The 26140-nt window shown below is 41.6% G+C and overlaps 3 protein-coding genes and 1 long non-coding RNA gene across 5 annotated transcripts in view; 3 read left to right on the top strand and 1 right to left on the bottom strand.

Moving 5' to 3' along the window:
- LOC118311265 overlaps positions 1-1627 on the bottom strand; it is a 28671-nt gene extending 27044 nt beyond the window's left edge. For both annotated transcript variants that reach the window (XR_004793946.2, XR_004793945.2), the window contains exons 1-2: positions 1478-1627; positions 1011-1108 (exon numbers count right to left, since the gene is read on the bottom strand). This is a non-coding gene — a long non-coding RNA (uncharacterized LOC118311265). The remainder of the gene's footprint in view (positions 1-1010; positions 1109-1477) is intronic.
- Positions 1628-8306: 6679 nt separating this feature from the next.
- Positions 8307-17274, top strand: prkacbb (protein kinase, cAMP-dependent, catalytic, beta b). The gene is made up of 10 exons (XM_035634642.2): positions 8307-8597; positions 12351-12412; positions 12498-12626; positions 12875-12973; positions 13067-13149; positions 13262-13388; positions 13480-13575; positions 13750-13872; positions 14045-14209; positions 15754-17274. Exons 1-10 carry the CDS (start codon positions 8552-8554, stop codon positions 15877-15879), a joined length of 1056 nt encoding a protein of 351 aa, XP_035490535.1. The 5' UTR covers positions 8307-8551; the 3' UTR covers positions 15880-17274.
- A 508-nt stretch (positions 17275-17782) lies between these two features.
- Positions 17783-19699, top strand: exosc4 (exosome component 4). The gene is made up of 3 exons (XM_035634643.2): positions 17783-18043; positions 18849-19055; positions 19181-19699. The coding sequence occupies exons 1-3, from the start codon at positions 17873-17875 to the stop codon at positions 19538-19540; spliced, it is 738 nt and encodes a 245-aa protein (XP_035490536.1). The 5' UTR covers positions 17783-17872; the 3' UTR covers positions 19541-19699.
- Positions 19700-20397: 698 nt separating this feature from the next.
- Positions 20398-25790, top strand: gpaa1 (glycosylphosphatidylinositol anchor attachment 1). The gene is made up of 13 exons (XM_035633718.2): positions 20398-20490; positions 20812-20935; positions 21690-21869; positions 22007-22118; positions 22234-22381; positions 22517-22618; positions 22787-22983; positions 23097-23293; positions 23422-23575; positions 23698-23769; positions 23864-24057; positions 24605-24775; positions 24860-25790. The coding sequence occupies exons 2-13, from the start codon at positions 20862-20864 to the stop codon at positions 25101-25103; spliced, it is 1845 nt and encodes a 614-aa protein (XP_035489611.1). The 5' UTR covers positions 20398-20490; positions 20812-20861; the 3' UTR covers positions 25104-25790.
- The last annotated feature ends 350 nt before the right edge of the window (positions 25791-26140 follow it).

Here is a 26140-nt window from a genome sequence, read left to right as displayed (position 1 = left end):
ACCTGAGCTGGCTCCTCGTGACAATGGATTATTATCAAAATAATAAACCTTATGGGGTTCAATGAAATGCATCTCAATATATTTTGTTTTTTTAAAATGTCAATGCTTTATCATTCTATATATAACTTTCTTTTCATTGAAATTAGAAATATTTGTAGTATAGTACAGCTTACATGCAAATCGAGGAATTTTTGAGTAACTTATTCCTGAAGCGAAGATATGTGATGAACTGATACTGTATTGGATATGAAACTTGTAATGACTCTGTTAACTAAGGGTGCAAAAACTGTTCAAATAGACCTCAGATTTAAAGGTTTAAAACTCCATTAAGTGATGTTGGACTATATATTATGGAGCAACACAAATGCAGCTCTGAGGCTTTATCATGTCGTTATGGAAGCAAACTGCCTACTTGCTTTTCAAATCAAGCTTACACAGCAATATGGACATTCAAGTGGAGGTTTTATTTTGGTAACCTGAATGATGTAATAATATTACCTAATTGCTTTACTATTGTTTTGTTCACAAACAGTTGTTAAAAAATTATCAGCGTTTTCTGCTTGCTAGATGTTTCATTTTCTACAAGTACAAGAATAAATCAGCTCTCACTGCACACAGGCAGATTTTTTTTTTGCTGGAAACAGCTGCTCATGGTTTCAAAACACAGGGTCTGTTGAGAACAGAGAGACTCAACCATTCGGTCCACACGCAAACCAGAAAACCAAAATCAGGAGCTAAAAATGTCTACGAGCGACGAGCTGCATGGTTGGATTGTGTTCCTCAAAATTTAAATTCAGTTCACTTCATGAAAATGTGAATTTGGTAGCTTTCTGCATTAAAATAGTGGTTTAGCTACTGACACCCATGCAAGCTTTGTTCACTGGAGCCTCCTCCCAGCACTTGAAAGCATTTTCAAAACAATCCGGCCTTTTAAAGTGCACTACCATGCAACCATTAACCCCACACTGACGAAGAATAAAGATGAATAAATGTCCATTATGATGGATTACCTTTCTCGGGCAGGTCTCTTGATGTTGATTGTCGCAGCACTTGGAAATGAACTGAAACCAAAGGCTGTCTCTGAGGTGGAAAAACTGCATTCATCAACCTAAAAACATATGGACAAAAGTCAGGGAGGTAAAAGGTCAAAGGCTTAAAAGTCAAGGAGGCTTGACTTTTTAAGATGTATGGGGAGGTGTCAACGGATTTCTGCCGTCTGCATTACATTGCATAGGCTAACCTCTGTGAGAAAGAAGTTCAAAACTTCTACTCATCTGTGACCATGCGAGCCCTGTGGTCGTGCGCTTTCATGTAAAACCATACATGAGTCATGACAAGTCGTTTGTCATGACGGTCTCATATAGCCTTAACCCAGCGCCATAAATGATTATGACCAGTGTCATGTCTTATCAGTTCTGGCATTGCACAGGTTTTATAGCACTACCGCTCTGGTTTAACATTATCATAGGCCATTTACCCCACTGTTTGCATTGCTTTGAAGGATTTATGTCCGGACGACTCGCTGTCCAGCATTCATACAGACGGGGCTTATGCCGGTCCCAGAAGTGCAAAGATTGGGGATGGAAACAGTTGACTCGAGGGTAACAGTTGGGGCGGGGGTACACAGACATTTAAAAGAGCTTACTGCTGTAGCTTTCACTCTGGCTTTGATTGTCTTTGCTTTGATCTGGTTTGGGGCGGCCATGTTGTGCAGTGTTATCCTCCCATAATCTCTGCCATCTCTGAAACGCTGCAGTGGAAAAGACACTGACTGGGTCTTTCCGTCTCTGCACTGCCTCGGCCGATGTTTTCACCCCTTGCAGAGAGCATGATTCATCTTATCTATGAATAAAAACTGGAGGAAAAATCTTCTGAGGGAACGCTGAACACTAAAAACAAACAAAAATACCCCACATGGTTCAGTCTGTCAAGGAGAAAAATAATACGGCTCTTTGAAATGAGACATCCAAATCAGACACTCGGAAAGTCCACTTTCTTGCCTTTTATTTAAACTTCCTCATGCATGCATTGCTTTGTTATTGAACCAGCCCCTCCACTTACTAAAATGCAGCATTACCTTCCTCTCAGCAACTAAAACAGAGAAGCTGGTGTGTGCTGTTTTCTAGGGGGTGGATTTTGAAGTGCTAGCTCTAAAGCAGGACTTCAAAGGGATATTGTGCATCTTTCCCAAATTAGCTGCCTGAGCAACTGTCTGAGCACTTTTAGACCATCCTCTGTTGGTAAGAATACATTATCTTGTGGTTGTGAAATTATAGGCATTTGTGTTGTAGAGCACCACTGAGCCTGCCACAGGACAAAACAGCATAGATATTCCCTGCCTGAAGGCACAAAGGAGGACTTGGTATAGTGAATAGAAACTGAATGGAGACGAGACTATATGATTTTCACATCGACATTCCCAGACCGGCATACTGTGCATACGTATATGTTGCCTCTCGATGCCCAGAGCACACCCGGCTTGGAGCTAATACAGGAACACAAGCATCAGTACTCGGTGGCTACAAAAGCGCAGTGAAGACGAGGCGTGCTCTGCATACTTGTAGCTCGTGTTTCAAGTCGAGTTTTATTTCAACATCTAAATAAAAGGCAGATAAAAAATGAACTACGTGATAGTTACAATATCAGAATTTAGGCCTTTGCAATGGGTCGTTTGAGCCCCTTGTGCAGGGTCCAAAGTACAGGCTCAACATAAATATATTCACCGGGAGAGCTGTCATGCGTGTTGACAACATTTGGAAGGCCTTCTGCAGTTTCCACATGATTGGTATCACCTGCATGTCATTAAAGCGTGAGCATTTGCTAACAGCGTGAGCTACGATAAAGACGGGGCCTACATCACACTGAAGCATCTGATCGGTCCGCAGCTGAGGACAATACAACGCGGTCCTTGGTGCCGTAATTTCGTTCGTTTTTTCCCTTTTTGTCTTAATTACATAAACAAAAGCATGATTAAAAAATTGTACTGAAGCTCTGCGCCAGCTGTCTGAGGCAAGCTGACACAGCTGTACACATGTGTCTTTGCACACTAAATCAAATGTCCCATTGTGCTCATCTGGAATGAATTAGGCTGCGGGATGGAGGGAGGGAGGGAGGGGGACCTGGAGGCTTTGATATACAGAGGAGGAAATGGGTAATGTCCTGGAACCACATGCAACATCCTAATAGGAGCTGGTGACTGATAAGAAGGAGATAACCAGATCATCACTGTCTGTCTGCAACCTGTAACCTATTTATTTTTTTCGCTCGCTCTCTCTGTTTTTTCTTTCTATCTCACAGCCTTGAAAATAATGCTCATATTAACAAATTAAGACAAATACAGTGGGGACCGTTCGGAGACTGGATCCAAACGTCTGAGACCACTTATGGGAAAGTGGTCTCAGGCTTTTGGACCCCACTGTGTATTACATCAGTTTGCTCTCTTTTTTTAAATCAGAAACACTGCAATAGATCACGTTTAGCAGTCAACATCTTCATACAGGCTGTTCCCAACCCACCACACACGACCCTCCCCCAAAAGGCAGATTTTTAAGCAGAGTGAGTCCAACAGTTGTACTCTGTAGGTCTTGGTAATCTTACAACGATAGCAGAAACCTTCCCATTACAGTGTCACTCATTTGTCACAGCAAGAGGAAGAAAATGTAGGGATCCAGTGACAACCAGAAGCTTGATAGCTGCAAATATCACAAAACCCACTCCCTATAAATTCAGTTGATGTGCTGTGGAGGAAAGCACTTCAGCCCCAACCACTGGAGTGGAGTTGGTCATTAGCCAACAGAGGAAATCTGTGGTTGTACTCGGCAGCTCCTGTGTGAATGTGTAGCAGGGTGTGTCTGAAGTACAGCCACACTGCGCAATATTTCAATTGCCGGGGACAAATAAAGGCTTAAGATCGTGTCAAAGTTATAGTGTGTTTAACCATCGAGATTCCCGGAAGAACAAAGAAATGTTCTGAATTATCGTCGGTTCGATTAAATCCAGCTGATTGAGTCATGCTGAAATAATGCAGCGCAGTCTGCTAAACAGACAGAATCAGAAAACTGGAAAGATATGGCTTTTCATTCATTCATTTAAGGGCATAAATCATTCCCTTTGAAGAACAGCCCGGTCTGTTTGCAAGGAACATAAGAAAGCCAATATGGAGAGCAGCTGGTCAGTTGGGATGAACATGACATGCTGTTTGCTGAGAAGAACACAGAAAGACACGGGGAATTGAGGAGATAAAAGAGTGAAAACAGATGAGTGTCCCATTCAATATCTGAAATATCTCTTCACGGACTTACGCATATTTTTTTTATGAAAAACAAAACGAAGCACTATATTTTTTTTATTTGCTGAGATAAAATCTCTAGGACGACCACGGTTACATTTTTTTTTTAGCATCAACATACCAAAGCTCTAAAACAGGACACACTGGACAATCAAATGTTTACCCCCCAAAAAGTGAAACCTAATTACAAGAGAAATGCTAAATCGACCCAGTTGACAACCAGCACACTAACATCCGCCCAGTGCCAAAATCTGCCACATACAAAATTTGGACATGCATAAGTGATAACAATTAAATCAAGAATTTACACCCGGTCCTTGTGGCTGTGGCTTTTTAAACATCACTTTACACAGAACTGGCCCACGTTTTCCTTCACAGATACTGTAACAGAGATCTGCTGCCCTCTTGTGTAGTAAAGAACAATGACAGTACAAATTAAAGAGAGCACATACATATTCCCATAACACTACACCATTTTACATCACAAGTGATATGTCTTTCTGCCTGACAAGAAAAGTGGCATTCAAGAGTTTTCAATGAAATAATTGTTAATGTAAATGGATAAAATACACACCATTTAAATTGTTGTCTAAATACTCTTCAGACATACATTGCATAAATGGGTTGTGAATACAAAAAATTGTATTTCTTGTAGTAGATTTATCTATAGAATAAATTCCACTGTCAATTTGTTTGTCAGTTTCTTATAATAAGTTTTTTTTCTTCAAATAACCACTTGGAAATTGCTTTTCCCCTTTTATATTGCTTCTCAAAATGTATTTTTCACTCTGACCCCTTCAAGTTTGGTAAATTTGGCTGCATCTGTGTATTTGTGTGCATTTGCAGGTTATTTTATAGGTGTGAGATTGAGAGAGCACTTTGTAATAAATAAAGTACTATGCAAGTAAATTATTATTATTATTGTAGGGAGGCATTTTCCAAACCCAAAATTAAATACAAAATAAAATACACACAAAAAACATATTGTATCATAGTCCCTGGTAGTGCTACTCACAGGTGGCAAATACACACATAAGCATATCTGAGAAGTGTACCAACAAACTAAACACACATAATGAGATCAGGCTATGCAGTTAGCCTGTAATCAAACACCAATCAGCAGACAACTAGTCAAAATATGACAGCTGCCTCAGTGTGTCAGTGAACCTCCCATCCCACATGTTAATGATAATTAGACCCACAATATCTGCATAGACAGAGACTGTGCAGTGAGTTCTGCCATCGCATCCACCTCATATACTGTATAGTCATCTGTACTCTACATTACCCTGTGCCCACTGAGGCACTAACACTCAGGCTTATCACTGGTTATCCAATAATTTCTAAACCAAGCTGTGGTTCACTCAGCTGATGGGACTTGATCTTACATTTAGTAAGCAAGTAGTGGTGAATAACGTTTTCAGATCAATCCTTTACTTATGTAAAAGCACAATACAGTAACACAATGTAAAAAAATCTATGAACTCATGTAGGCTACTTGCTTATAAGAACAGAAAAATCATCAAAAAGTAAAAGTATGAGCTTGTCCTCCAACAAAGTAGCGTAGTAGGACGAATGTGGTCCACTGCACACCTCTAGCGGTATGTACACGGCTGCTAGAGTTCAGCGGTGGACCTGGTAATACTAAAATAAATAATCAGAAGGAATTTAAATCAGAATCTTAAACAGAATTTTTAACCGTTTTGTATACTGCGGAGTAACATGATCCTTGACCTGCTCCATAGGAACCTAATTGGGCCTTGGTTCCAACACAATTGGACCAAATCACTCGACATTTGTCTCAACATGAAGCAATATAGCCACACAGCATATTCACAGAATGGTTAGAAACTCTGCTACACCTCAATACCAACCATTTACACCTGTATGAAACACAATTAAAACGACGAGCTACTGAATCAGCACATCGCTTAAACAGGAAAATTGTAGTTGCAGAGATATACTCTTTTCATTTTGGGCACGTCATTTTCGAGCAGGGACCTGCAAAAGGGCTCTGGAGCATGAATAAAGGTTCTCCAATAAATGTAAAAAGAAAAGCATCTTTAACATAATGGAGTAGAATTATGAAGTGGTATTTCATCAGCAGCAGTTGGTTTCAATTGAACATTCTCTTGCTATGGCAACCACTATACGGTGACGAGTTCCACGTCAGTTCCATTTCAACTGACATTCTTACATCCACCATGATGTCAGATCTGCCTGTCTGTGCAATCACACATCTGGTATTTTCCCCCCTTAAGATCTGTAGGTACTTTTAAAAGCTGTTTATAATTTGAGATGTTAATTAAGTTTTTCTGTGATCAGATGGCTGCTAATGTGCTGCTAGTACAGCTGGGTAGCAGTAATGTCATTTAACTCTGACTATTTTAGGACTTTGTTTAATGTTACATTTTATGTTTATCACTTTTTATGGGGACTTACTTTGTACCTTGTGTGTTCATTCTAAGCATCAGGGTAATTTGACAACATACTATTTCAGATTTCAGATTTTGTTTTAACTATTGAATTTGTTGTGTTCTATACATTAGCTTCCTAATTGTTGTCAGTAAAGACTTCAAACCATGCTGCTTCAACCCTTACTGGAATTGTGTATCGTCTTGATCTGCCACATAATGAGAGCTGAACCAAAAGCATACAGTGGTGGAAAATATTCAAGTAAATTACAAGTACATCAAAATTTTAGCTACTTCTTTCCTAGAGTAAATCCATGCAGTTACAATACCACATCAAACTTGTAACAGTAAACAGCAAGCTTAAACAAAATCCTACTAAATTTGCTGTGTTGCTGTACCAGGTTGGTCATTTTGGTTGCTACGTGTTGTTAATTTTGTGTAATTTTGACTGAATGCAGTTAAAGGAGGCCAAATTTTGAGCAAGTGAATGCCAGCTAGGCAAGTAGACTGCCGATAAATGTACAGTTTTCAAAAAGCAATTCCCTTAAGTGGATAAATGTGTGCCACAATTATAGTATTTTATCTTGCTAACAAAAACTTACTTTGATGGCATTTGAACAATCTATGTATTATATTTGAGGTATTTTATCCCAAAAAAGTTACAATTTGTCTCAAATTGGAAGAGCAGCTACAAATGATATAATATAACACACCACTAACAGAGGCCATACAGCTGCATAAGAATAAGTGGTAATAAGTGGAAATTTGATGTATCTTTACTATGACAATTTTCTTTTTTCCCACTACCTCTGAAAGGTAAATTACATATATTTGCAAGGTTCAAAGTTAGACAAGGTAAATTTCAAGATTTCACTGCCAAAAACAAAATAATGTGGACAGTAAACATTTGATACTGTTGCACACATATTATTACTAGAAAAATACACATATTTCGTCTTTTGGATTGTTTCTTTTTCTTTATAGAATTCTATCCAAACCTTTCTAGATACGCAAATAAACAAATAAATAATATATATATATATAAATTTGGTTTTGGTATTAATCATAATTTTCAAGTTTTCCAAGTATAGAGTTAAAGTGTTCTGTGTGTAGTGGAAAGTGCAATTGTCTTGGGATAAAAGTTTACAGGGAACACTTTAGTAACAAATTACAAATGAGGCAAAAGAAGTTGAACTGAGCCTCTGGTAAAGTCAGACAACACGACTCCTCAGATTGTCATCCCACATCTGCGAGGGGCCATCGTTGTGCGTGGGGGTGGAACGCGGAAGTAGCAAAGCTTAGGTTCGGTATCTGGACGGAGACATCTCCGATCCAACCCTTCACCAGCATACTGTGAGAGGAAGAGGAGGAGGAGGAGGAGGGAGAGAGAGGGAGGGAGAAAGAGAGAGAGCAGCAGCTCAGTGAGAACCAGAAGTGACCGCTAGCTTCATGTCACACGGAGACATTACTGCACTGGCAGGAGCGGAAACCTCCGGGAGAGAAGAAGAAGAAGGAGAGAGAGAGAGAGGAGGGGGAGAGAGAGAGGGAGAGAGAGAGAGAGAGGGGGGGAGAGAGAGAGAGAGAGAGAGAGAGAGGGGGGGGGGAGAGAGAGAGAGAGAGAGAGAGAGAGAGAGAGAGAGAGAGAGAGAGGAGGGGGGGCTGCAGGAAGGGACGCCGCCGGACCCTCTTCATTGACATTTGAACTCAGCCGAATATTTGTATCGAATGATTTGGCGTTTACGCGGTTTGAACACAAAGGAGGGGGGGTACCATCTGTAGGCAGCGGTTAGCCGAGAGCCGACACCGCCATCTCCTCGCAGCCGGAGCGAGCCGCCGTGTCGTCCGCACCATGGGGAACGCTGCCACCGCCAAGAAGGGCAACGAGCTGGAGAGCGGTGAGTCCGGCCCGCTGCTCAGTGTTCCGGGCCCTTCCGGTGTGTTTTATATTCCCGGTGTCCGACACGGAACCGAACCTCCACACCGGAGCTAGCTAACCTCTATGTAGCACTTGACACTGTGCGGAGCGGGGGTGGGGGGGGAGGGCCGTGTCCGTCATCCCACCACCTGCAGCCACTCGACGTTTTAGTTCCAACAACAACCATGCCGGATTCTTTTATTATTATTATTATTATCATTATTATTATTATATTTTTTGCACTTGATATTGATTGAGAGCCCAGCTCGGGTAGCTAGCTAGCTAGCGGCGAGAAGACCCCGCTGGTGCTGTGGTTCGCTGTGCTTCAAGGGGCTGGGGGGGGGGGGCACAGCACTGTCACACACACACACACACACACAGGCAGTGTTTACATGTCAACAGAGCTGGGGGTGCAGTGCTTATCGATAAATCCCCCGCATTGATGATTTCACACGTTTTTGAAAACGACGTCCACCGGAGCACAGGATCGGGATCAAGCTTGGTGACCAGCTAGCATGCTAACTGTAGCTATGGAGGGGAGGGGAGGGGGGGATTAGCCCTCAGAAGGCCCCTGTCATTTCATTGCGTCTTGATGGTGCTGCTGCTGTTCAGGCCTGTTCTCTCACTCTCTCTCTCTCACACACTCACACTCACACACACACACACACACACACACACACACACGGTTAGCCTCAGCGTGTAGTCGCCTCCATTATAAAATCCTTTGGATAATGGCTAAAACAAAAAGATCTCCAGTGCAGCAGCAGCAGCAGCAGCATCTCCTCCTGTAATGTCGTCCTCATCTTATTACAATCACGACTTCCTCCTGTAATGTTTAGTTGCAGCCTCTTGTCTGCACAGTTGGATGTATCACACAGAACCTTTTTGAACCGATGAGCTCAAATCTCCCGACAATGAAACCGCAAAAAACAAAACCCCAAAGTGATTGTTTTAAAATAGCCAATGAATTCCTCTCCAAGGCAGTGTGGGACTGTTTCTGTCTCAGGGCTTCACTGCTACATTTTATTCTTGACTACGTAAACAAAGCTTTCCCTCTCTACAGCACCCTGACCAAATATGGTGAAGAAATGACAAATGCCAACTTTCCATTCATAAAACTGGGAACTACAACTGTCTCCCTGGCATATGTACACACGCGCGCGCGAACACACACACACACACACACACACACACACACACACATACACACACACACACACACACACACACACAAAAACACACTCGCATCGCGTCACTCGTGCTTATTTAGAGCCCCATCTATAATGTTGCTGTGGTAAAGGCTCACGCTCGGCTTGTCATTGAGTGGAGCAGCTTGTCATCGGACCTTCGTCAGAGGATAAGGCGTATTACAAGCTTTGAAAGGTTTGACGCAACTCGGCCTGGGCCAGTGTTACTTTGAGCTCATATACTTTGATGTGCGCGGCTGGTCATCATCGAGCGTCCCATGCTGTACATCACACGTGCTTCCTTATGCCTGGTTGCATACACATACGACCTGTAGGTGTTTATTGATTTTGAGCAGAGTCGGTTGCGTTTCATGGCTCAAAATGAGTCACTCATTCACTGAATTCGTTCTCAACCTTCATACACTTTTATTCGCTTGGAAAAACCTGTGGAGTGACCGGTGTTTCCTCTATTTACCTTAGTTTGTTTAAAGCTACGCCAATTTATGATGCAGTGAAAATGTGTCCCCTTAAAATGTATTGACCTGTTGAGCGAGACCAGGCAGTGAACAGTGAGCAGTGCCAACCAGAGGCATTCGGGCAGACAGAGATGATCAGATAAGCAATAGTTCCCATACTGCTTCACATTTCTTTTGAATGCAACTATGATCCCGAGATCCTGGGCCGTGGCCAACTGTTAAACCTGTTTAAGCTGACACAGTGCCCTGAGCTGCAGATTTGTCTGGAGGGTAGCTGTTCTGATAAGAGGACCTGGTTACCTACAATACTGTTTATACACAAGACTACCTGTGTTTACTCTATATGGCTGCCATTAGCAGGATCTGTTGGGACAGCACCAACAGGTCACAGTTGGCCACGGGGGACATTAAACAGTTGCCATCATGACACCTATTTTATTTCAATGTGTCCATGTATTGTGTTTCACTCTGTACTGTAACAGAACAAAGCCATGTTATTTTTGTCTGCTTTTTTTGGCATTGTTCTTCGGAAAGGTCGGCCAACTGTGTTGGACCATTTATTTTTCCCCCCTCAAGGTACAAAATGTTGGAGAGAAGTTTGTGCGAACAAAAACAACTCAGTTTTCAACTGTTTTAAAGCTTTTCTAACTGTGTGGAGAATATTAAATTGGCATTAGAGTGGAGTCATCTTCTAGGGTTGCAACTAACTTTAAAAATATCAAACTAGCATGAGAACAGTTGATTAATTAATTATTTTATCATCACAAAATAAATAAACATCTGTTTTATAATTCATCGACTCTTTGAAGCAAAAAATAAATTTGGGTAAAGCCTCTAAGATGTGAAGATTTTCTGTTTTTATCTGTTTACATAATTATAAAATTAATATGTTTGGGATTTGACTCTCTTCTTAAAACTTATTTCATCTTACAGCGGCCTCTCGACTGATGAAAAGCTGTTGGAATTGTCCTGAATTAGCTTAACTCAGTTTTCAGAATGAATTGCTTGTTCTAAGTTAACAGAAACTCAGAGTAGCTTTGTTGTATAAAGTAGATTCTGAATGTTTTTTTTCTCTCTATTATGGATTGTTATCTTTTCAATCTGACCTAATATGCACGACTGAATTTCTACTACATGGCATTTTGGTCCACCCGTCTTTCGAATACCGCAGTAGACAGTCAGTCTGTGTTTAAATCGTCCAGGTGAATGTCAAGTCTGTTTTCATTCTTGTTGCTTTGATTCACTACATATGCTTTCATGAATGTTGATGTGTTTTTACATGTTGTTATGTACATGAACTCTATATTTCTCTCTTCTCTTCCGTATCATCCCATCCATGTGGGTGATTGTTCCTGCAAAACCTTGGTGATCAATAGAGACTTTTGGTATGCTCACTACTCCAAAAGATGACCAGAATGGCAGAACGGCATTGGTCTCGCCGTGAAAACTTGCTAGATATGCTTGCTTTTTATTGTGTGCCTTGATAATAAGCCAGTGTTTTTGTTATCCACATTCTCTCAATCTGGATATCTGCTGTCTGCTGTGTTTCCCATACATTGGTTTGTGTCTGCTTACCATTTCTATGCTTTGTTTAATAGATTTCCTCCAAATCGTATTAAGTGATGCACAAGATGCTCAGAGGAACCTACCCTGTAATTTTTCAGTGTTGTGGTCTCCTTCCCTTTTTAAATTAGGCTAATAAATAACAGAAAGTATGCTGAGTGTCTTGGCATGCATCACTAGTCCGCCTGTCTTGAACTTTGTCGTCTTGTGTTTGTGCCGAGTCTTACCTCTAGAACCAAGTATGTGATACTGTTTGAGTTATATCCAGATGAGAGTTGACTCTGCCCTTTTTTTTCTTCTGCATTGATTTACAAATGAATTTCCATTTACCACATACTTTCCTTTCCCCTCGTAGTACAATATAGTTTGGTCTTTTTTGCCAGTTCCATCTAATACCCGAATGTGTCTTTTATAATAATAATAATAACAACTCAAATTCTGTTGCTGAAGGAGTACTGTGGGCTTACTGTATCTTACTATGCTGTCTCTCTCTTTTATTATTTGTAGTGAAAGAGTTTCTAGCCAAAGCCAAAGAAGATTTCTTACGGAAATGGGAATGTCCACCACAGGTGAGAAGAATGAACAGCTGATCTTTGCATTTGCGGTGAGTGGATTTGTCCACAGTGTAGGCTTAACATGCTGTTATCTTCACAGAGCACAACGTGCCTAGATGACTTTGAAAGATTAAAGACCCTGGGCACCGGCTCATTTGGGAGAGTCATGCTGGTTAAACACAAAGGAACAGAGCAATACTTTGCCATGAAAATACTGGACAAGCAGAAGGTCAGTTGAAACATGCATCAGACCTCTTGGGACATATTCAAATAAGTAATAATGTTGAGCAGTACATATGGAGGTACAATAAAGGACTGGTGCTAATATATAATGTTTTCTTGTGGTTACTAGATGACACATGTAAAATAAATGAATAAACAGCTAAGAGCTTTCCTCATTCCTCCTTTTGCTATATCTGTTGCTAGAGTGAGTGAGATTTGCCTGATAAACTCACCTTATCTCTTTTCATCTGCCAGGTGGTGAAACTCAAGCAAATAGAACACACATTAAACGAGAAGAGGATATTACAAGCTGTGAGCTTCCCCTTTCTCGTCAAACTTGAGTATGCGTTTAAGGTACAGTGTGCTTTTGTTGAATTGTAGTGAAGTGAAATTTCTTTTTAATATGTTCTCAGCAATGTTATAAGTGTCTTTATTTATTTATTTTAGGACAACTCCAATTTGTACATGGTAATGGAGTACGTTCCAGGAGGAGAGATGTTTTCACACTTAAGACGAATTGGAAGGTTCAGGTGAATATTATTCTGCATTAAAAAATCAAGTGCAATGCCCACTTGATTTAATCTTTTATTATTTTTTATTTTTTTATGACTGTGAACACACTTCTCTCTTCTTCCTTTCCAGTGAACCTCATGCACGATTTTATGCCGCTCAAATAGTGCTGACATTTGAGTACCTCCATTCACTAGATCTCATATACAGAGATCTGAAACCCGAGAACCTTCTCATTGACCACCACGGCTACATTCAGGTGAGCTAGAACATAACGAATGAATACGCAATTTTGTGTATTGTGTGTGAACACTTTGCCCACGTTTACTGTATGTGCTCCGGACTTCTAGGTGACAGACTTTGGATTTGCCAAGAGGGTAAAAGGCAGGACCTGGACGTTGTGTGGGACACCGGAGTACCTGGCGCCAGAAATAATCCTCAGCAAAGTATGTAAAAACTGTAATAACTTTACTATAACAATGGCTCTTTGTACCAGGAAGTAGAAACTACATTTGGCATAATGTTGTCATCTGTAGGACACATTTGGAAGATCCCTCTTAAATTTAGAATATTTCATAATATGGAACCTCTCACTCCTTTATCTGTCTTGACTGTTTCAGGGCTACAACAAAGCTGTGGACTGGTGGGCCCTCGGAGTTCTCATCTATGAAATGGCAGCTGGCTACCCACCGTTCTTTGCAGATCAACCTATTCAGATCTACGAGAAAATAGTTTCTGGAAAGGTAAGCAGTTGTTTGTTTTTATATTTAGTTCCCACATTGAAGGAAGAAAAATGCCCTTTAATGTGAAACATGCTTTCTAATTGTTAGATAACAAGTTGGGTATAAGTCATGGGTTCTGCGTACAACAAGGGATAGGAGGAAAGTCTAAAAAGCTCTTCTTTTTTATTTCAAGGTCCGATTCCCCTCCCACTTCAGCTCCGACTTAAAAGATCTGTTGAGAAACCTCCTGCAGGTGGATCTGACCAAACGCTATGGCAACCTGAAGAACGGCGTCAATGACATAAAGGGCCACAAATGGTTCGCCACAACAGACTGGATCGCAATCTATGAGAGAAAGGTAAAACACCGAACGCATATTGTAGTGACACCAAACTGTGTTACCCCTGTAAAAACCAAGTTAATTAGATATTGATTTGCTCATATTGATTTTTTTTTTTTTGCTAGTTGTAAAATTCCCATCTATGATGCTTCAACAGTATTATTTGACATATTTTTTACAGAAAGTTGTCTGAGGAACATTCATCAATTTTTTTTATGGTTCCAGGAGTATGCACACAGTGTGTTTTGCGTAAATGTCTATGGTCATTTCACAACTGGCAAGTCAGAGTTTTTTTCTTTACTTGGAAAACACCCAGCTCCACTGCTGGCGGTGAGGTATCAGTGTCACATGCCATTTTGCAGGAAGGACAATAGTAATGTAGTGGTTTGATTAATCAAAGTAGATATTTAGCTCCTATTGATCTGTTGATTCTGTCTAACCATAGTTACCATACAGTCATAGGATGCATTTAGAAACTTTAGACCGACTCTTTCTTGTCAAATGAATCCACAGATCTGAGTCTACGTGTTTTGATTGATTACAGGATGTTACTATTTTTATCAAGTTTTTATGTTCTTCAATGATTTATTGTTTATGCTGTACATTATGAGAACACATCTTTTATGAAATTAAAGACGAATGAAAAAAAGCAGAAAGTCGCCATTTATGTAGATGATCATATCAGTTGGATTATATTTATTGATTGATCTGCAAGGTCTACAGACAAACAAATTCCTGCTTGTTTTTGACTCCCATCTGAAGTCATCTCCTTCCTCGTCTGTCTCTTCACCGTCATTTTCTTTTCTCTACCAGCCAAACATTCTTTATGTTTACTAAATACAGAGTTGAGGGAGGTTGACTGACAACTTTGTGGAAATTGTACACTTGAAGGCGTATGTTTGTGTCCTGACAAGCTTTAGTCTTAAAGAATATGTAGATGACTGTACGTTGGGTGAAACATTGCAGTCATGGGTGTAATGTTGCCTGGACAACAGAAATTACACCAACATTTGTTGATGATAAACTGAGTTTAACTTGAGAAAGAAATTTTAATTGATTGAATGTCAAGTTATTATTTGTCAATAATAAGCTGTGATCACAAAATATAAACAAGGAATGGGGGTAAGTAAATGTCTCAACATTTTTTAGGAGTTATCTGCAAATGGTCCAACAACATTACAGCTGAAAACAGTGGTAATAATCCGGTTCTATGGTGCTTTTACAGTCACATACGAAACAAAAGCCATGACATTCGATGCATTTTAAAGCTGGGCCATGCTCAGTGACTCCTTCAGCTGTCATCACAACTGTATTTTAGCATTACTGAAGCTACGTAACACACAGAAGGGCTGTTCTTGTTTTTTATTTTTTTATTCCCATTTTCTAGGTGTGCTTTGACAGTCCTGAGAGATTCAAAGCGTTTTGATTCCTCTTTAAAACAGCGAGCTTTTGCTCAGACAAACAAGAACGGAGAAAGGGAAAGCTATTATTTCTCTGAGTGGTAGTGTAGACATAAACAGAAATCCTGCATGTTAAATGATGTATTTCTCTTATTCTTCCAGGTCGAAGCCCCGTTCATACCAAAGTGCAGAGGCCCAGGGGACACGAGCAACTTTGACGACTACGAAGAGGAGGAGATCCACGTTTCTCTAACGGAAAAATGTGCAAAAGAGTTTGCAGAGTTTTAGGACTCTGGAACATGGATATATCAGGGAAAATAAGGGGATCTTTGCACTCTTCTAAAGACTTGGGATGGAGCAGAGACCATCGTTTTTTTCAGATCTACTACATAGTCCCTTCATTCCACAGGGCTGAATGAGGTCGCCATGATCCTTGGGTGCCGATAACCTCTCACTGTCACGTACACCTGCGTATTAAAGCAGACACACCACTTGTTTCCTTTTTTTTGTACCTACCAACTTTTTTTTTTTTAAACTTTGAAGCAGTTAGTCTTGGATGTTGTTATCCCCTTTTAAAATGTGATCTTTTTCGATTTATGAGGAAAAACTGAGACAACGGCCAATAATAGTCCACACGATGTAGCTGACTTGTCTGTGGCGGATTGACACAGCTGTGTGGGTTGAAGGGAATTCCCTTTAGTCGTCAGCGCTGTATATTTAATGGTCTGTTACAAGTCCACACCACATTGGCTATTGTAAAGTTCTGGCCAGCTTTCAGAAGTAGTGTTCGTCCTATGTGCATATCTGTCAGTTTTGAAAGACATTTGAACACGTCGGGTGTTTAAAGCATGACCAAATAGAAAACGTTGGGTGACACAAGAAGAGAGGTCCTTCCCTTTCTTTGCTTTTTGCCTTAGAGAGAGCCAAGTCCTCAGACTCCCACAAAAGCATCCGCTCACCGTCTTCTTGGTATTCTGACCCAGGCAAGCAAGCCATCGCCGAAAATGAAAATCCTGTTGTTTGTTTGATCCTTTTGGATCTGTGAGTTACATGTAAAAAAATTGTCATCTGGTATCTTACCTGTTTCTTTTTTCCGTCACTGTTTCTAACATAGTCATATCGTCCCTAGATTTCAGGTCTGCTTATAAAGACCTAATGTTACGAGTCTGTGGAACAATGTGACTTCAGTAAATTGAAAAGAGTCAAGTGAAATCCTTTTTCAGGGGTTTTTATTGGGTGTAATGTCAAGTCGAGGAGATCAGTATGAATAGTGTTGCGGCTTTGTGCCTCAACATTGTAAGTGATACCTTTAAAGAAAATAAAAATAAAAAACAGTACAGAATTTGTAATGTATTAAACCAAGGATGTTTTAAAATCGTAAGAAACGGGAATGCTAAACTGTAATTTGCCATATTTTCCCTGTTACCACCCCCCTAAACAGATTGTGGTTTCATTCTTGTCAAAGAATGTAGATTTGCAACTTATAGGTATGCATATTTGAAAGCTTGATTTCAAGGTACATTTTTCCTCACAATACACTGTCTAACATAAAAACTGCTCCTTTGTATCACACGTAACCCTGTTATTGTTAAGCTCATTACATTATACGTATATGCATTGTTTCATATATGTTTTTATTTATACACATTAGAGATGCTAATAAATTTTATTTTTAAAAGTGTTCGACGTTGTGCAGCTCTGCTTGCATTGTGACATTTACACCACCTTGCTTCTTTTCACATTGAAGGTTCAATTGATGGGCTGAATTTCGCCACGCAGACGTTGATGAATGTGATTGACACTAGCTTTAACTACTTTGTTGAGGATTAGTAAATCATATTGTGTGAACCAGTGGGTCCAAAATGTTTATTTATCTATTATTTACAAATAACTAGGGAACTCGAAGAAAAAAAAAAAGGTATTTTATGAAATATTTTATTAAGTGTTTCTCGGCCCTTGTGGCTTTCATTCAGGGTTAACAACAAATTTACTATACATATATTTTTTTTTAACAAATATATTGCAATATGCTTCCTGGAGATTTAATTTAAAAACATATTGCACATTATTTACCGTGTATTATACATAGCCTGATATAAAGAGGTGTATACAGACAGAAGAGGACAGAACGGTGACGGTCCGAACCCTGCTTCTTTTGAGCCTCTGGTCTTGCCGTAGCTCTTCCCCCGGTGGTGCGTTTGGGTACGTGCACAGCGCGGCGGACACGTGGGGCGTTGCGTTGGCCGTTCGTCTGCCGTTCATTCGAAGTTTGCGGAAAAACATGGCGGGTCTGGAGCTGCTGTCGGACCAGGGATACCGTCTGGATGGACGCAAAGCCGCCGAGCTGCGCAAAGTCCAGGCCCGCATGGGAGTGTTCGCGCAGGCGGACGGTTCTGCGTACCTCGAGCAGGGCAACACGAAGGCGCTGGCCGTGGTGTACGGTCCACACGAAGTGAGTGCGATGGAGGTGGAGGTGGTCGGTTTAGCCGGATTGTAACTTACCGTGCCGGGCACATGTCTGCAGATTTGCCGCGAGAGGTGTATTTCTTCGGCTGGACCGTAGGTAGAGGACGGAGAGATCTGGAAAGAGCCTCGTCGACTGCGTGTGTGATTCATATCCACGAGCAGGCAGCTGCTGTCACACGGAACTATGCAGTTAATGTTTCACCATGAAAACCAACCTCTTGTGTTTTCAAGACTCGGATCATCAAACGAAGATAATAAAAAAAAAAAAAGTGAATCATGATATCGTCAAAATGATTTCTGTATTATTATTTTTTTGATCAGTTACCAGAGTCCTATTAAATATCTCATTGCCTCTCTGGTCTGACCACAGGTCAAAAGTATGTGGACGCCCCATCTATGTTTCTGACCTGCAGCAGTTTCGCGTCGTTTAGTTACAATCGAAAGAAAATCTTAATGCTTCAGCCGACAATGACATTGTTTTCTAACTCTGTGTGTTTGGGGAGGGAAGCGGGGACAAGAGCCTTGACCTCACCCCCATCCACCAACACCTCTGCGTTCCTACATCTTATTGAAAGGCTTTCCCAGAAGAGTGGAGGCTGATGTAGCAGCATTTAAAGCAGAGACAACACACATTGGGTATAATGTTGAGTGTTCACACACCATGACCATGCAACCTATGCAGAAATGTTTAATACAGTTAATTATAACTCAGTATGTTAATAATGTTCAATAAGATTGGTTCATAAAAAATAAAGCGGTGTAATGAGATGTTTGTGTTTGTCGCCCGCCAGATAAGAGGTTCGCGCAGTCGTGCTCTTCACGATCGGGCTGTTATCAACTGTCAGTACAGCATGGCCACGTTCAGCACAGCGGAGAGGAAGAGGAGACCCCACGGGGACCGCAAGTCCACCGAGATGAGCCTCCACCTCAAGCAGACGTTCGAAGCCGCCGTGATGACCCAGCTCTACCCGCGGTCTCAGATAGACATCTACGTAAAGGTCGGTAGTTAGACCGCTGAACAGGGAGACGTGGATTCCATGGGGGTTTACGTTTGCTTTTTGTTATTTGATTCATTTGATTTTCTTTCTGTACTGACTAACGTGTACATTTTCTTTCCAAACAGATCCTGCAGTCAGATGGAGGGAACTACAGCGTGTGTGTGAATGCCGCCACTCTGGCGGTGATTGACGCCGGCATCCCCATGCGGGACTACGTGTGCGCGTGCACCGTGGGATTTGTGGACGAGACACCCCTCGCCGACCTTTGCTACGCAGAGGAAAGTGGAGGGGTGAGCTCTTTGGCCCTGGCGCTGCTTCCCCGAGGTGGACAGATCGCTCTGCTGCAGATGGACGCCAGGCTACATCAGGATCACCTGGAGGCACTGATCGAAGCGGCCATGACAGCATGTAAAGGTGTGAGCAAGGTGCTGGATGAGGTGGTGCGACAGCATCTCCAAGAAGTGTCGAGTCTTACTGGAGAGTGATGCGGGGGAGGAGGGTGGATATCTGGACTGTGTTTTTGGGTGCAGCCTGGAAATTGTAATAGACTTTGGATGGAAAACGTTTTTTTTATGCATTCATAGCCGTTACAATGTACTTTTGTATATATGTGGTCAAAAAAACAATAAATGTGTGCATCCTTATGTTGTTTCTTATTAATTTGTGAGTGGCTTAATTTACTAACTAATGTAGTTTAAGGCATAATCCTTATCCCAATGCAAAAAAGGATAAAACTTCTCATTTATTAATCTGACTAACAACCAATATGTAAATAGAGTTACAAATAAAAGGAAAATGTGAATATGCAATGGCCTTTTGCAGTCACCAGATCCAGATCCTAATCCAACCTCAAAGCAAAAAAAAAATCAAAACATAAAACAGGAATCTTGGTGATACTGTTTATTTTTGCATCAACAAGGTTAACATGATAACAGGCCAGAAAGTGTTGCTTTTCCATCTGTAACTCATGGCTTTGGCATTTAATATGGTATTTTAACTTATAATTGTGTCCAATGTAATTATATATTTTTTGTGTTTTATTTTTTTAATTTTATTTTAAAATGAGATCAGAGATAAGATCGACTTTATTGTCCCAGTGGGAAATTTGCCTGGGACACCAGTGTCTACAGTCTAAACAACAACAACAACAACAAAAAAAAATATATATATATATATATATAAATATATATAATCGTCTGTCAATGTTCATTAGTAAAAAAATACATATAGTGGAGTAAAAAACTGGTCAACGGCACAAAACATTACTTAAAAAAAGTATTTTATTATATTTATTTCATTTTATTTTGCTTCTGGACCGGAAACCCGTCCGCCACATTAATGGCCCCGCAGGAACAAGGAAGTTGAAAACCATTGGCCTCCTGTGAATGAGATCCGCCTCGGCAGGTGGATGTGCCCGGCTATCCCCTGAAAAGAGGTTTGTTTTTATACATATCTTATAGCGAAATATTTAAAAAATCAACCACAGTTCTTTGAATAACCACATCGACTTGACAGAGGGCAGCGGTTTAAAACATTTTACCACCTCGCGATGTTTGCCTGCTAGCTAACAGAAATGCTAACCACCGCAGTCGATAGATGCTGCGGCAGCGAACCCACGTAACTGCGGCAGAGTAATGGATCGTAGACGTATAGATTCAATCATCTCGAGCAATAAGTTGTCTTTGATAAAATGACGAAACCAAAAAAATCACGTATTTTGGATGATACATGCATTGTGTTTGTGTGCTGCCTTCAGGGTCCAGTGAGCCCAGGCGTCAGGATCGTGTCACAGTGGACAACAACAACATGGGACTGCTGTCTGACCCGAACAGACGACGGGCCCTGCTCGGCCTGCTCACCCGCCTCAATGCCCCGATCTGGTGAGCTTGTTGCCTGAAGTGATTCCCGCACAGGCCCGGGAGGGACTGACATCTTTCTTGTCAGTCAAACGTTCACAATGAGACACAGAATTACATCGAAGTCGATCTGCAACAGTTTATCGATAAGTAATCGACTACTCAATTGATCGCCAACTATATTGATAATCAAAATGAATAGAAAAGTCAAAATTCTATGATTTCACAAACCCTAACCCTTACATGTGAATATGTTCTGGTTTCTTTGCTCCTCTTTGACAGTAAATTAAATATCTTTGGTGTGTGGACAAAAAAAACCCATCATCTTGGGGATTTGGGAAACACGGTTGACATTTTTCACCACTTTGTGACATTTTATGGACCAAACAACTAATCGATTAATCAAGAAAATAATCCACAGATTAATCGATGATGAAAATGCAACCATTAGTTGCAGCCCTACATCGAAGGGACACAAAACAACTGTTAATAAGATGCAAAACAAAACGACTACAGAAAGGTGTAAAACGATCATTTGTAGTCGTTGTCTTGCGTCTCTTTCAGTCTTTGTGCCTTGCTTCTTTGTAGGATGGGTGTTGAGCCATTCACATGCCTGAGTTCATAATAGTGTCTCATAATATGTTTATATGCCGAAGTGAACCCTCAAATGCAGCAGCTATTTTTCAATAACCCATAGTTCATTTAATTACACAACCCACTACCCACCTTTGTGTATCCCTCTCATGATTTCTGTCATGTCTATGTGTCTCCATCTCAGTGTTGTCTGCTACATGGCGGGCGTGGCCTGGTTCATGGGTTTGGCCTTTGAGCCATTCACTCTGCGGACGTACATGTCAGAGAACGCCATGGGCTCGACCATGGTGGAGGAGCGGTTTCCGGCGGGGGAGAGGGCGTTGGCCACCGGCAGAGAGTTTGCAGCTCATAAGAAGAAGACCGGGTAAATAACACGCAGGTTTTTAATTTGAAAAATACATAATGTGGTTAATGTAAAGCTAGAATATGATCAGCCCCCATAGCAGTCGCTCTTATGCCTCAATTCTGCGCTGTAGTGTGATCAGTTGTTTTTCTCTGCAGCGGGATGCCTGTGGATTGGTTGGTGAGGACGATGCAGGCTCGAGGGCTCGAGGTGTTCACACAGAGCTTCTCTCGCACGCTTCCCTTTCCTGATGAAAACAAAGAGAGATATGTGAGTTTGTGATATGAAGACTTTTGTGTTGAAGGATGCTTTTCTTGGCAAGTGACTGAATAATTTCTTATATTATTTTCATGGCCCTCTTTTCATCTCATGCTTATACTCTCAGATGGTTAAAGGCACGAATGTGTATGGGATCCTTCGGGCCCCTAGAGCTCCAAGGACTGAAGCCCTTGTGCTGAGCGCTCCCTGCAGCCCGGGTGATGAAAACAACCAGGCTGTAGGACTGCTGCTTGGTTTGGCACAGTACTTCAGGAGTGAGTATATCACTATACATAAATCCTGGACAGTTGGTGCCTTTTATCGTCTGGGTAGTTCAGCTCCTGCAGGTTCACATCAGTTAGGAACACAATTTTAAATTTCTTCGTTTTCCTGCCGTTTCTCCTCAACAGATCAGATTTTCTTGGCCAAGGACGTAATCTTCCTCGTGAATGAGCACGATCTGATTGGTATGCAGGCCTGGCTGGAGGGCTACCACCACACCAACACTACAGGTGACCACCTGCTTTCAAACAACAAATATCCCTGCTCATATTGAAAACTTAATTCACTGTGGGAGTCATCACCAACCAGCCACTTTCTTTCAGAGCTTGATTTGAAACAAAAACAGTATATTTGTTGACTGACTTTGACATTGAATATCATTTTAATGCTGTGTGTAGGTATGGACTGGTCTCCGCTGCAGGGCCGTGGCGGTTCAATCCAGGCAGCTCTGTCCCTGGAGCTGAGCAGTGACATCATCACCAGTTTGGACCTGGTCCTTGAAGGCCTCAATGGCCAGTTACCCAACCTGGACTTGGCCAACCTCTTCTATGCCTTCTGCCAGAAGATTGGAGTCCTCTGCACCATCCAGGGCAAGGTAATGTCTAGTTAGCACCTTTTCCTCTTCTGTCTTGTGTTCGGCGAACAGAGCGCCTATTGCCTTTGGCGTCGGATAGGTCGGGTTAAGCTGTGTTAATCTGTTTCCCACAGCTCCAGAGGAACGACTGGGACAGTGTGTCTGGTTACAGCCACGCAGTCCAGACCATGATGCTGATGGTGATGAAGCAGGCCAGCGGGCGTCCTTGGGGAGATCACGGCCTGTTCCTGCGCTACCACATTGAGGCCGCCACCATCAAGGGTATCAACAGCTTCCGCCAGTACAAGACTGACGCCACCACAATCGGCAGGTCCGAGCAAGCTTCTGCGGACATTTTCTTGTAGTTAGGTTTAATATATATTGTTTTGTGTTTTATGTGAGATTACATCTTTTATAAACTGATAACTGCTGGTTTTTGTCCTAATGAACATCCTTTAGGCTTCTGGAAGGAATGTATCGTAAGCTGAATAACCTCCTGGAGCGCCTGCACCAGTCCTACTTCTTCTACCTCATGCCGTCACTCTCTCACTTTGTCTCCATTGGTTACTACATGCCTGCCTTCGGCCTGCTCGCCGTCATCCTGTTGCTCCGTGTATCCTTTCATACTTATTCAAATACAGTTTGATAGGTTGAGATTACTAAAAGTAGGAATTTTTTTATTTTTATATTGCCGTTGATATGCGATTGTCACATTTTTCCTTGACAATGCTACAGGCCTTAGACCTGTGGGTTCAACTTATGACTCCACCACCGAGAACAGAAGACGGCGTCATTGACATCGAGCAGGTGAGACGCGCAACAAACGTGGCAGATACTGAATAATTTCCTTGGCCAGAGTTGACGAGTCACCAGTTGAATAAAATCTGTTTCCTCCCAACAGTCCAGTCCAGGAGTGCTGTCCGTGTTGACCCCTCTGGTGATCAGCCACCTGACCGGAGTGGCTCTGTACATGCTGCCCGTCCGTTTTCAAGAGATGGCTGTCGAACACTTCCCGGTGTCCGAGACCGAGGCTGTGGTCCTGACGGCTATTGCAGTTTACACAGCAGGGCTGGCTTTGCCTCATAATACACACAGGTAGCTACAGACACCTTTAACACCCCTCCGATTGTTGACATTTCCTTTTTTTCCCCCTCCATATAATAATGATGATGAAAATGAACTTAATTTATATAGCAGCTTTCAAAACAGTTAGGTGCTTTGCAAATGAAAAAAAGAATTGAAAGCAAACGGGGAAACAATCACAAGCAGTTTGAAGATCACATATTAATCAACATTGGGCAGAAGTATAAGTTAAAATGTTATTGATGAAAAAAAACGAACCAACATAAAATATTTTAAATTCATCAAAATAGTTGAAAAATATATGGTAGTAATGTTTTTTTCCTGGTCTTTAACGGGTGAGTACAACCTCAAAGCAAAACAGTAACACGTGTAGAGCCAGTCATTTGTGTCCACATTTAATTATATTTATAACACTTAACTCACTCTTGTGTTTTTCCACTGGTTTACGTAGGGTGATGTAGAAACCACAGGCTTTAATTGCAAGTTTTGCAATTAAGTTTTGAGGGCACCGTGACGCAGGAGAGTAAACTGCCTCTGTCGTGCGCTCTGTGTGTTGCAGACTCCTGGCGGGCGAGGGGACGGAGCAGGGCTGGCGGGTGCTGAAGCTGGTCGCGGTGCTCTACCTGGCCGTGCTGTTGGGCTGCACCGCCCTCATCAACTTCTCCCTGGGCTTCATCCTGGCTCTCACCCTGGTGCCCGTGGCCGCCTTCGTCACACCTCACGTCCCAAAGTCAGAAACGAACACGTTTTGAGATACACCTCTTTAAGTCGTATGGAATTAGTACTCAACTCTCGTCTTCTTCTCCCCCTTTAGGGTTTTGTCGGCTTTCATCTTGGTCATCCTCAGCCCGGCCTGCACGCTCCTCTTTTCCGTGTTTTTCTTCCAAGAGCTACAGGAAATGCCCGTCAGCTTCCAGGATGGTTGGGTGCTCTACCTTTCCGTCATCTCGCAGGGCATCCTGGACCACGTGCTGTACGGCTCTCTGGTCTACCCACTGATCGCCCTGTTGGTCTATCCTTGCTGGCTGCTCTTCTGGAACATCCTCTTCTGGAAGTAGATGCCAGTCAAGCAGGACTTTGAGGGCTTTTGTGGAAAGAAAAGCCCTCTGGGGTGTTTCTCAGGTTTGTCTTCAGCAGTAGGAACGTGAAGAGTGACAGTTAAATCCACAGGAGAGATTTTAAAGGAAGATAAATATGCATAATTGACTTGGAAAGACTGCAGTGACTTGTTTTTTGTTGTTGTTGGTATTTTAAGTATTTCATTCTTTAACACAGGTGAAAAAATCTGGTCCCCTCGATAAATTCAGCAGAATGTTCTCCAACATCTCACAAATAATTAAGTTGAAGAGGTTATGATCTTTTCACATGTAACTATGAATGTCCTGGTTGGGCTGCCTTCTGTACAAAATAATATGGTGTAACAGTTTCTTTGTAAAGATTTGTTCGGGGACACTTAAGGACAAACACTGCACTGTTTTTATGTTTTAGTTTTTTTTTTGCAATGGTGGAAGACGTTTCAACTGCAACAACGTGGTTTATTCTGAGGGTTAAGGTAAGAAACTCATTGTTTGATTAATTCCCTGCGTCCATTTAAGCCGTTTATGAACCCTGTATCTGTTGAACAAGCCCCCATCACTACATCTGATACTTTTATACTTGTTTTGATAACCTTCTTTGTTTGTTTTCTATTTATGAATACCAAAATAAAAGATGGGAAAAGTTTGCTTCCCATGTTTGGAGCATGATATTTTTTCTGCATATTCCTGCGCTGGCATACAACATCAGAACTAAGGAATTGACATGTGCTTCAAAATTGGATTCAAACACATTAAACAAGGGTTTGAAACGGCTACAGTACAAAGTGTACAACAGCAAAAATAATAAACCTAAACCTGTTAACTGTCATCTCCAAAGAAATTAAGATAAATCACCTGGGAACCAGGAATATCTTCCTACCCCCTAATCGATCTAGTGGAGATACATTTGGAAAGATATGTGGAAAATCTAACCAGATGGAAACACAAAGGCAGTGGGTCTATTGAATTCATCCTCGGGGATGTACCCCGGTGTCATGGCGATCCCTGCAAAAAGTTGG

The sequence above is a fragment of the Scophthalmus maximus genome, chromosome 5 (genome assembly GCF_022379125.1).
Source record: "Scophthalmus maximus strain ysfricsl-2021 chromosome 5, ASM2237912v1, whole genome shotgun sequence".
NCBI classification, from domain to species: domain Eukaryota; kingdom Metazoa; phylum Chordata; class Actinopteri; order Pleuronectiformes; family Scophthalmidae; genus Scophthalmus; species Scophthalmus maximus.
Note: the sequence above shows the minus strand (reverse complement) of the source record. Positions and strands in the feature narration are given on the sequence as shown.